Source organism: Centropristis striata, chromosome 6 (genome assembly GCF_030273125.1).
Source record: "Centropristis striata isolate RG_2023a ecotype Rhode Island chromosome 6, C.striata_1.0, whole genome shotgun sequence".
NCBI lineage: Eukaryota > Metazoa > Chordata > Actinopteri > Perciformes > Serranidae > Centropristis > Centropristis striata.
In genome coordinates this window covers 33,097,490-33,109,913 of record NC_081522.1, presented here as the reverse complement: position 1 = coordinate 33,109,913, position 12,424 = coordinate 33,097,490, and the positions used below count along the sequence as shown (strand labels likewise).

General features: G+C 35.5%; 1 protein-coding gene across 1 annotated transcript in view; it reads left to right on the top strand.

The window, feature by feature from the left end:
• LOC131973103 (synaptic vesicle glycoprotein 2B-like) overlaps nucleotides 1-11,417 on the top strand; it is a 34,737-nt gene extending 23,320 nt beyond the window's left edge. Inside the window, exons 6-15 of the mRNA XM_059334954.1 lie at nucleotides 35-168; nucleotides 373-462; nucleotides 1,272-1,385; nucleotides 1,940-2,028; nucleotides 3,029-3,104; nucleotides 3,280-3,368; nucleotides 5,572-5,705; nucleotides 6,847-7,050; nucleotides 9,053-9,212; nucleotides 10,155-11,417. Of these exons, the coding sequence (XP_059190937.1) occupies nucleotides 35-168; nucleotides 373-462; nucleotides 1,272-1,385; nucleotides 1,940-2,028; nucleotides 3,029-3,104; nucleotides 3,280-3,368; nucleotides 5,572-5,705; nucleotides 6,847-7,050; nucleotides 9,053-9,212; nucleotides 10,155-10,338 (1,274 nt within the window). The 3' untranslated portion in view covers nucleotides 10,339-11,417. The remainder of the gene's footprint in view (nucleotides 1-34; nucleotides 169-372; nucleotides 463-1,271; nucleotides 1,386-1,939; nucleotides 2,029-3,028; nucleotides 3,105-3,279; nucleotides 3,369-5,571; nucleotides 5,706-6,846; nucleotides 7,051-9,052; nucleotides 9,213-10,154) is intronic.
• The last annotated feature ends 1,007 nt before the right edge of the window (nucleotides 11,418-12,424 follow it).

Here is a 12,424-nt window from a genome sequence, read left to right as displayed (position 1 = left end):
GCATGTGTTTGTTTGTGTTTGTGTGTATGTACAGGTTGGGGGTTCAGTATGGGCTCAGAGTTTCAGTTCCACAGCTGGCGGGTGTTTGTCCTGGTTGCAGCTCTTCCTGCGATCGCTTCTCTGGTCGGACTCACCTTCATGCCTGAGAGTCCCCGCTTCCTCCTGGAGGTGAGACTGCAGTCGCTACTGGACTCTAACACTGCATTTTATCAAACCTGAAACATTCCAACTAAATAATGCAAAGGGAAATTAAATTTCTTGTCATTTTAACCCTCCTGTTATGTTCTCAGGAACAGCAATAATGTTGACGGCTCAATTTGATGTGTGTGTGTGTGTGTGTGTGTGTGTGTGTGTGTGTTGAGTGCTGTGCAGAATGCCAAACACGATGAGGCGTGGATGATCCTGAAACAGGTCCATGACACCAACTGGAGGGCCAAGGGGCAGCCAGAGAAAGTCTTTACTGTGAGTAAATGTAGCTGCCCAATATACTATCTATCTAGCATAGATTGAATAGATGCAGTGGAGGTAGTCAGTGGAAGGACAGTGAGGTTTAAGACTTCAGTAGTATTTAGGGTGATTGTGCAAGCCAAATTCTTGGGGTCGTATGTGAAGTGAAGCAAATGCGGAAGTGCCTTAAGCCTGCAGCATTTGAAACGTCCAGCAGGGGTCGACACTGTCGGTTTAAAAAGAAGTCTGGTCCTATCTATCTCAATACAAAATAAGATTACTTTTATTTATTTATTTATTTATTGGATCCCCATTAGCACAAGGACATTAGCATAGCTACTCTTCCTGGAGTCCAAAAATTAAATCAAATTGTCCATTCTCTGAGATCATCAACAAAACAAAAACAACAACAACCGTCAATACAGTCACAACGCATATACAATCATAGATGCTGACAAACATGTATCACAAGACATGACGCAACACTTGTACAGTAAAATTAAGAGTCCATACACAACATACAAACACCATAGCATAACATACAAACAGATACCAAAAAATAAATAAAAGATAAATAAAGGGGGAAAAAAGGAAATAAATAAATAATTTTTTTTATTAACTATTATTAAAAAATATCTTGTGGCAAGATGATGGTCTCAATGCTAATTTCAAGTCTTCTTCAAGACAATATGTTAATAATAATTAATTATGTAAATAACGGTCCCGTTTAGAAGAAAATGCATGAAATGCATAATAAAGCAGGGTATGATTCTTGTGATTAACTTGTTGACCCATTCGTTTGTCCTTCTCTATTATCTTTGCAGGTGACTCACATCAAGGCACCCAAGACAGCAGAGGATGAGTTCATAGAGATCCAGAGTGCTACAGGAACGCCCATACAGCGGTGGGCTGTACGCTCACTAACACTCTGTAAACTGGTATGTAGTAACAAGCTCAATGTTGGAGCTGGAAACATTTTGGCTTTGTGGTTCAGACTGTGGTTACATCTGAGGCATCAGAGGCAGATGGGGGTTTGCTAAAGTACTCTTTTCCTGTTTGCCTTTTCCCTCTAGAGACCCAAGTGGTGTAGTGAAATCAATCCGTACATCTTTGTCAAACATTTAGAGAAGCTTGGTGATGTAGTGATTAAACTCACTAACCAGCTGTGCTAGATTATCTACTGTTCTGTTTGCTCCCCCTGGTATTACGATTTTTGTATTTTGGAAAGAACGTATCCATCTAAATTTACTTTCAAGTATTAAAATTGTGGAAATTGTTTTAACAGTGTAGGAGTGAGTTAGTTTCACAACTTCTTGGATGAATTAAACTGTTTCAAATGCCCTCAGATTGCTGAAATGCAAAGTCCATGTTCTTATTTCCTATTAAACCATAAAGACATAAGGGCTCACCCAACTACAACCCGTTTTTGGAATCATATTGTGAAGAGGTCGCATATAGCCAGTGGCATTAAATACACATGCATTTGTCCCAGGTGCTGAGGAACATAGCATCGCTCCTGTCTGCAGAACTGAGGTTTGCCACACTCTTCATGGCCATCATCTGGTTCTGCATGGCTTTCAGGTTAGTTCACAACGTCACGTATCATATCATCAACATCCAGGTTGATCAGGAACAGCAGAGAAACAGAAATCATGGGGGGACAGATTAAATCCAGGCATGTTGCACTTACGGATGTTGCTTTTAGACCAGAACTGGTTCTTTGGTTTTCCATCGCCAAAGAGCTGGCTCCCGGCCGGTGAAACTGGTTCCACAGCAGCACCAGCTCTTTGCTGGTCTTGAATCGCGAACCACTTACGTCAGGGGCTGGGGGCGGGGCTATAGGACCAACAAGACCACCTCAGTGCTGTTGAGAGAGACCAACTAAAAGCTAGCATTGGCGGGCTACGGTTAGCGGGCTAGCCCCTCCACACAGACACACAATAAAGACATGTATATAAATAACATTTCTTTTGTAAAATGTAAAATCAAAAACTGTAATATTAATTAATAAATAAATGCAGGCTATTCAAAATGCACTTCATCTTTAAATGAAGCGTATCTTTTTCCATTTTTTCCAACCTGTGTTATGATGACGGGGTTGTTTTAGCTCCATTTAAACTTGCTGCAATTTTTGTTCAACGCAGCTCAAAATATTATCTGCTTTCTGCCTGTCATCATCCTCTGTGTTTCAGATGAATACAAATGCGAGAGCTCATTGTTGTGATGGTGATTATTTTATTATATATGTGTTCTGGTCATTTGTGCATGATTAAACATGCCGCCTTTAATATGGCTATAAAAAAGCTTATTGCATCTTGGGTTTTTTTTAAGGTGTGGGGGATTGGAGGTTCAGTGTTAATAAGAATGTATTCAGCGTCCATAGTGATCAAGATGAGCAGCACAGATGTGTTGCAAAGAACAAGGCCAATTTAAAAAAATAAACTCAAATACATATTTATAAACCAGAGGAACAACAGCCTGATTCCTAATGTGATCAAGAGTCCGTTCAGTTCAGTTCAGTTTAAATTTACATTCTAGTTGTTTTATGCACCTTTTATTGATTCAGTCTTTTGATCTGCAGTTACTATGGTCTGTCTGTCTGGTTCCCTGACATGATAAAACACCTTCAGAATGAAGAGTACGAGGCCAGGGTGAAGGTAAGCTCAACAACAGGTTATATAACTCAGAGCAAGACGTCATTTTGTCCTGCTTCGGTGAAAGCAAGAGATGTTGAGCTTAACTCATAAAAAATATTTGTAGTTTGAGTTGACATTGTTTAGTTTTAAAATGCCTGCACAGAAACTTGATTAATGTCGTTCTGTCTCTGCTCAGGTGTTCCACAGAGAACGAGTGGAGAACTTCCATTTCAACTTTTCTTTAGAGAACCAAATACATAAAGAAGGAGAATACATCAATGACAAGTAAGTGTCACTAGTCGTGTTTCCATCAATAGATTCCTCTGGGCATTTTGAAGAGTTTTCATGAAAATACACATAAACATTTTTACGCTCACTTGAGGTAGTTTTTGTCTTTATTAAAAAATAATAAATGCACAAAATGGGAAATGGAAACGCAAATAAGTTCTGATGTGGTCAAGATGAGTGGACAGTTGTATTGGAGGAGCATTGGAATTTTTTTGTATGACCACTTTTGTGGAATTGTTTTCCATTTCTTGCAATTATTATGAATTGAGTGAAGCTACTGCTTTTCCTCCTCTATAATATCTTTGTATTTTGGTTGAGTTGGAATGCCTGTAACTTTCTATGTAACGATGTGTGTTAAAACGTCCTAAGCTTATAGTTACGCTTATAGTTACGCACAACCACACCAACATTGTAAGCTTTTTTGGAAATAGTCAGCAGTGTGAAAAAGACACGTAAAGACGTCTTAGTTCTTTTTAAACGAGGATCCACCAACATCTTGCCCCAGAGAACACGAGGGATATAAATCGCTATCAATCATTTCATTCTCACTTACGTTGTTTACAGAGACTTTGCATGCTGTGTTTTGTTATATGGTTTGTTGTATGTAATGCTCTGGAACTCATAAAACATTAACAATATGTCTGCAGGTAATCACTTACTACATATGTTAATGGTCAGAAAAAACATTTACATTGTTACATTGTGAAGACAGTAAACCTGGACAGGTTTAAGAAGGCTTCACACTTTTTTATCACAACTTTGGGATACTATTAACAGACTTGTACATGCATATGCCAAAGGATGACTATCCATATAGTTTGTAAAGATACACCCCCTGATTACAGCACCCCAAACCCCAGAAATGACTCGTAGCTCAATGTTTTAAGACTCAGCTGTGCATGGAAGTGTATGCAGCAGTGGCTTTGTGTGATCCACTGTTTTCCTATAGAATTGGATGGTGAGTCTTTGCCTGAGTTCATGGAACCTGCTGCCCTACAAAGCCTACACTGTAAAACCATACCTGTTGTTTCAACTTAAATATTTGATTGTCCATGCTGCAAAACTATTTTATGTCAAGACAAAAAAGACAATGGAGTTAACTCAAATGAGCCTCGCTATTTGACTCAATATATTTTAGTTAAATTACTTTTTGGACCAATATTTGTTGTATTGAAAAGGAAAAATTAGTTATTTAGACCTTTTTTGGGGTCAAATGTCAAATAAATCATCATGATTTTTGGGCATAAACATTACATCATCAATGCATGTATAAATAAGTGTCAAATCACTTACCTACCTATAATCCATTTGGTTGGCCAGTTAAAAAAACGTGTAAAAGTTAGAAAAAGCAGTTTTTCTTGGTTTTACCCTCAGTATGGCTAATCCTTGTTGTTTATATTCTATTCTTTCAATTTACTTTTAAACCTCTACAATCTTGAGTACAGCTTTTGTACACAGATTGCACCTTATCTATAGTAAAACATGCATTTTTTTGCGACCAGCTGAATCTAAAAGTTGAGCTGGGAGGTAACTAAGGAGCTTGGGGTTGCTACGACAAAATCAGGGAGAGTACCTCCAAGGACACTTCACCTCTGCAAGAGAAAACTTTCAGTGCAGATATACAGCGTGTTATACGACTGTATATTATTTAACTTCTATGCTTTTTGCACAACTGAAACAGACAGAATGGGCTTTAACTTTCAATTCAGCACAAAGAGTAAAATCATCAGGGCTGCCATTGAATGTACAGTTGTAGGAAAAAGTAAGTGAACCCTTTGAAATTAGCTAGTTTTCTGCAATAATTTGTCATAAAATGTGATTTGATCGGCATCTAAGTCCCACGTATAGACAAACACAGCGTGCTTAACCTAACACCGTGCAAACAATTATAATGTTTCATGTCTTTATTGAATTATCCATAAAACACTTATAACGCTGGTAGAAAAAATAAGTGTAGAAATGCAGAAAACGAGGATATTTCAAAGGGTTCACAGACTTTTTCTTGCAGCTGTATCATATTGAGATGCTCTGTCCACTGTCCATCTCAATGATTATTTCCATGGCACTATTATTAATGAATTGCCATAGTTTCGGCCCATTGTGTCCTAATTCTGTGCTGCCACAGCAGTAGAAGGAGAGTCCATCTTTTTTTTTGTCTGTGGGTTTGTGTGTGTGTGTGTGTTGCATCCCATCCCCGTAGGTTCATCAGTATAGAGATGAAGTCAGTGAAGTTTGAGAACTCACTGTTTGAAGACTGTCGCTTTGAAGACATCAGGTCCACAGACACTGTGTTTGAGAACTGCACCATCCGTTCCACTGTCTTCAGTAACACAGGTAGGTTCAGCTGCAGCAGGGGGAGCAGAACTTACACACCCAGTACAGAAACGTGTGAACGCAGGTGAGAGGTTAGAGGGAAACTTTGATTTCAAACAGCTTTGCCAGTCCAGCTTGTTCCTCTTTTTATAAAAACATCATACAATTATGTATTGTATCTGTAGTTGTTGAAGCCCAGAAGACCTTGGATTTACACGTGTAAATGTTGTTATCAGGGTAGGGTTAATTAAAAAGCTGGGTAACGCTTTATAATAAGGTCCTTAATAACCATTAATTAACAAGTAATAAGGCATTGTTCTCGCTTTAGATCCGGTAGTTGCAAAAAGCATAGTTAACTCATAGTAAACTTATAATAGATGAGCAATAAAGTATGTTTTAATATCAATAAGAAAGCAAAATAAGATTAATAAAGGCATGGCAAAGACATAATGGGTGGGTCATAGGTGTTTGTAATGCCATTATTAACACTTATATAAGCTTATAAACACACAATAATGTTAATAAGCATCTTGTAAGGACTTACAAGGGCCTTATTTCTTGTTAATTAATGGTTATTACAAGGACCTTAACAATTCTCTCAAGTAAGGGCAAAAAACGTATTGGTTATGCGTTATAAAAGAAAGTAAAAAAATTAAAATGAATGCACATAAATGCCAAAAATGCCCATTCAGCTGAATCCTTGTATCATTCGTTCTTTCCATTTTCAATTGGCAATCGAAAATCAAATAATGAAAAATTGACTGATTATTTTGTTATTTGTTTTTTATGATAGCACAAAAAATGAAAAAAAAAAAAAAAGCTTGTTTTTTTTCATATTTCAATATTAGGCACCAGGACTGAATTTGATTTTAATATTTAATTGGTCGGGTTTATGTGACCTGGAAGTTTGACTGCGGTCAAGTAGCTTTAAGTTACACTGAAGCTATGTTGCAATGCCTCTCTCCATTTAAAAACTGCTTTACTTCAGTTTTATATGATCCCAATAACGATCTAAAAGGAAAATACTGGAAGTGAAGAATATAAAGAGTACATAATGTCAGCAAAGACATGATGAAATGAAAGCTTCCATTGGAATTAAAACAAAACCTTGACAGATTTTCAGGTTTCACTGAACGTTTGATGATGTTCCTGCTCTCTGCAGACCTGTGGGAGGAGAAGTTCATCGACTGTAGGATGGACAACACCACCATCTTCGAGCACAACAAGAAAGGCTGCCACCTGGACACCGTGGAGGAGAACGACGTTCTCATTTACCTGGTCAGCTTCCTGGGCAGTCTGTCAGTGTTGCCAGGCAACATCATCTCAGCCCTCTTCATGGAGAAGATCGGCAGAGTCAAGATCATAGGTGAGATTCAGAAGATTTTGACCCCTTATTGATGATTGCTTGTATTTTTACTTGTACTTTACTTGAGTATTTCCATTTAGCTGACAATTTAGTTACTTTTATGGTTGAGTTTTAACATAAAAACATGATTAATTTATAGTGATTAGACATTTTTAACAGTATAGTAGTTAAAATGAGCCCTACCTTGAGAAAATTAAAATGCTGCTTACATAAATGCATTAAAATATATACTCCAATTATATATTTGGAACATACACGGTCGCCCATAAAGTTGGATACAAATTATTTTTTACCTCTTTCTATGAACAGATTGTGACAATGTGTCTTCTCAAAACGTCATTAATGAATCTCTTCCAAACACATGACAATGAAAATGAAACCAATAGTTACTTTTCAGGTCGATATTTTACAATTTTACAGTTTTAAAAAAAAACATGATACATTTAAAGTGATTAGACATTTTTTTAATTAAACCACATAAAAGTAAAGTTGTTTAAATGAATAAAACACATTTGAGTTGTCACCAGTGGTGGAAAGTAACATTTACTCAAGTTAAGTACAATTTTGAGGTACTTGTACTTTACTTGAGTATTTCCATTTTATGTAACGTCACTCTACTACATTTATAGATAAATATAGTATTTTTTACTCCACTACATTTAGCTGACAGCTTTAGTTACTTTGCAAGTCGAGATAACATAAAATAAATATATATTAAAAGTGTTTGACGTTTTTTAAAATATATTTAAATTTTTTAAATAATTTTTAAAAAATAACTAATAAATTACATAAATTACAATACATAAAAAACATCAATACAAACAACTTAATAATATATTTAGAATATATAAAACAATCTGAGTGGGTCCATTCTGCATAACGAGTACTTTTACTTTTGACACTTTTAGTACATTTTGATGCTGAAACTTTTGTACTTTTACTTCAGTAAGTTTTGAATGCAGGACTTTTACTTGTAGTGGAGTAATTTCACAGTGTTTCGTTTCGTTTCATTTCCTCATTCGGTCAAAGCATTTCATTAAAAGAAAAGTAACAAACCAGAAAAAAACATTGATCAAAGTAAACAATAAGTAAACAGAGGAAGAAAATTGATAATAGATATTTAGAACGAAAAGGCTGAAGCATAGCTTATTATGCCTACCCTGTTACAACTCAAGTTAGTTTAAAAATCAAAAATGTACAATCTGTTATTTATTAATAAAAGAAATGAGCAGTCACAAAAGAGAGAAAAGAGAGAAGCTGCTTGATTTTTTTTCCTTCCTTCTTCTTTTCCCTTCCTTCCTTTTTTCCTTTCCCTTCTTCCTCCTTTCTTCCATCTCCATTCAATGTGGTATTAATACTTTAACTGAAGTAAGGGATCTGAACACTTCTTCCACCCCTGGTGTGGAAACATTGTTGCAAACATCATAACTTAGGAAGAACATTATGTTCGAATGTATATATAGTACATCAGCAGTGAAAAGGGACCACTTTCTGTACATTTGTTTGGTTAAATTATAATGATAACAACAAAGATATATCATCAGAGATTAATTTAAGAGCTGATATCTATACATTTTCCATGGTTTTCTTGATAATAACCAAAATCATTATCAAGAAAAAACATGGAAAATGTCTAGATATCAGCTTTTTATTATTCAATGGTCTAATATTTTTTTCCATGACTAAATTAGTCAACTAAAATGTGCATCATAGCTTGTGAAAATCTTAAAAAGCCTTAACCTAAACATTTTGCCAACTTCAAGTCTAGTTTTGAGACTAGCTTTCGATTACAAACACCGAAATCATATTAATAAATGCTCATTTTGACCAATTAGTCATGTTGGTAGACTAATTTAGACTCAGTAGGCTATTTAATTTTCATTCAAAATAAGGTTTGCTGCTCAATTCTGACAATTTTTCTCTTATTTTGGACAACAATGGCTCTTTTGTTAGTACATCAGCAGTGAAAAGGCAACACTTTCTGTTTTCCTGATCTCCTCAGGTGGCTCCATGCTCATTTCAGCCGGCTGCACCTTCTTCCTCTTCCTGAGCTTCAGCCAGTCAGCCATCATCGCGCTGCAGTGTCTGTTCTGTGGTGTGAGTGTCGCTGCGTGGAACGGCATCGAGGTGGTGACTGTAGAGCTGTACCCCACCTCCAAAAGGTACCACACTTTTTTGTTGCGACTGGGTTGTTATTCCTCATTTTTATAATGTACAACATGCCAGGCCTTATATTAGGCCTTCTGTATTTTTCCCTGTATTATATATGTCATATAGCACTTATACTATACTGTGTATATCCTCTGCATATATTTAAATATTATGTTTTTTTATTATATATTTTTATTTATACATACTTTTTTATTATATATATTATTATATATTTTTATTATTATTTTATTTGTATTTTTTCATTGATGTTCATATTACTACATGCAACAACTTATTTAACCTATTTAACGTGCTAAAATATATTTTCCCCAATGTGCAATATCTGTAAAATGCAAAGTACTTTCAGGAAACAAACACAAAAAATAAAAATGATAATTAACTGAAACTGTATTGTGTGGTTACAAAACTAACTAAAACTAACTAAAATTATAGTGAAAATGTCCTTCATTTTCGTCTTTGTCAACTTTTTTCATACGTAAACCTTTTTGGTTGATATGAAATCTATTTCATCTATTTGGTTTTATGACTTAATAAACTTATTGGGGCTGACATGGATCAGACAAAAGAAATAAAGGAAACATTTATTGTGACCTTTTTGAATCTCGCACCCAACAAATACCTCATTACAAAAAAACTAAAACTAACACTAAAACTAGCAAACTCACTCTAAAAACTAATTAAAACTAACTGAATTTGAAAACAAAAATTGACAACAAAATTCAAACTAAAACTAACACTAATAAAAACTAGACTAAAATTAAGCATTTCCAAAAAATAATAAATAATTAAAACTAGCAAACACACTCTAAAAACTAATTAAAACTAACTGAATTTGACAAAACAAAAATTGACAACCAAATTAAAACTAAAACTAATGAAAAACCCCAAACTTAATTATAACCTTGGTGCTCATGTCTGCGTCTGTTCCTCAGGGCCACGGCGTTCGGCGTGCTGAACGCTCTGTGTAAGCTGGCGGCCGTGCTTGGCAGCTCCATCTTCACCAGCTTTGTGGGCGTCACCAAAGTTATCCCCATCCTGCTGTCATTCACTGCGCTGGTGTGTGGCGGACTGGTGGCCCTCAAACTACCCGACACGCGAGACAAAATCCTCCAGTGAGATGTCACTGATGGTTAGTAAAAGGGGAGTGAGAAGCCAAAAACATATGCGCTTAGTGTTGGAAGCTTTGTGAATTGGATTTGGCTTCAGGAAGCAGCTTGTATCTATTCAATGTAAAATGCCAGACTCTTGTTTTTCTTTCACGTGAACCGTTTTCATTGTGTACAGGCTTTAAAGAGGCTGGGTTATCTCTCCAGACTGGCAAAACGTGTTTATAACTGTTCATTAAGACACCCTGGATCTACTAACCGCCTGATGATGATGATGATGATGATGATGATGATGTAAATGAAGAATAATGCTATTTTCTTGTAAATCTAACTCGAGGTTTAAGTCAGATGATCTAACTGGACGTCGTATCATCTGCTTCTTGTCTTTCTGTCCGTGCATGATAGGGACTGATGTCACATCCTGGCCAAATGTGTTGTGTGTCGCACTTTTTTCACCCGTGTGTTGAAATGATGAAGGTGTGTTGAAGTTCCCCTCCACCCTCATTTATACTTGAAACATTTTCTTGCAGTGTTGTTATTTGGAGTTTTGGATAGATGTTTTTTTTTTTTTTTTCTGGACCTGATGGAAGCCCTGTATAGACCAGGACCTGTTAGATAAAATTTGAGTATGGTAATGTTGTTTTTTTTAACCTTTTGATGCAACAACATGGGTCTATAGTGACCCGACTGAGTTTTTATTTTCTATATCTTTGCAATAAATTAATTTCATCATTCAGTATTAGAGGGCCGCCTGGAATGCCCTGCTTAGCCTGCTGCCCCCGCGACCCGGCCCCGGATAAGTGGACGAGAATGGATGGATGGAGTATTCCAGGTTTTCCTCAATCAACTTGTTTTTGATCATCATACATCCTAATTATTTGTTTTCATTTCTTACTATTTGAGTAAAAACCCTTTTTGTATCACTACGCTTCTAATGCACATCATGGGTCAACTATCTCATTATAGGGTATTGTGTGTATAATTTGAAGGAAAAATGAATTTATTCAATTTTGGAATAAGTCTTTAACATAACAACATGTGGAAAAAGTGAAGCGCTGTGAATACCTTTCAGATACACTGTATGTGTGACAAAAATATACATAAATAAATATATGAGTGTTTGGCCTTTCTTACTGCTAAAGTAACTACTTGAAACTACTATTATTATAGTATTAGGTCATTTAATTTTAAATCAAATTGGGATGAATGAGTCATTTTTTACCCATGTGTGTAAAATTGATGTAATAATACAAAAAATATTTTTCGTCATAAAGTATGAAATAAATAATGGACATAATGATCGATTGTAATAGAAAAAAAAAGAAATTCAAAGAATACTTCAATCATAAAATAAATTGATTTAAAATGATAGAGCAAAGAAACACACAGCCAGCATTAAATAACATGGGAAATTAATGCGGGTCATTTTTGACCCATGTTGTGCATTAGAAGGTGTGTCCATATGTTGTGCATCAAAGGGTTAAGCAACTCACAGTTCATCTTCTCTCTCATTTGTCAATCTTGTTCTGGACCTAAACTTTTACTGCATTATTGCACCATCTTGTGGAAGAAACTGAAAATCACATTTTATTTGCTCTCCCTGCTTACACGCAATAGAAAACACCTTCACTATGTTAAAATAAATGATAAAAAATACTTGTGAATTGATAATGGTGGTATATTATCAATTGATGTGATAAATAACATAACTTTATGCAGTCAAAACTGCCATTTACCCTGCAGGTGGAGGACACCAAATTCTCATTAAGTCTCATTAACCCTCTGGGGTCTGAGCCTATTCTAGCCGTTTTTGAATACTTTTGATTTTTCCCTTCATGTACCACATGAAAAATGTTTACTATACCCATATTTGGTATCCATTTTTTCTTCACCTCTCTAATCTGACAATTATTTTCTCACTTGAGCCCAGAAATCATAAAATCTGAGTTGAAAAATTATTCTATTTGCTACAATAAAAAACACAAATATGCTCAATGAACTGTTTTGGAACTTTTAAATATAATTAAACATTTAAATATAATTAAACTATATTTTTAAAAAAAGTCCCATCAAAACATGTGTATTTAAAGGCTTTT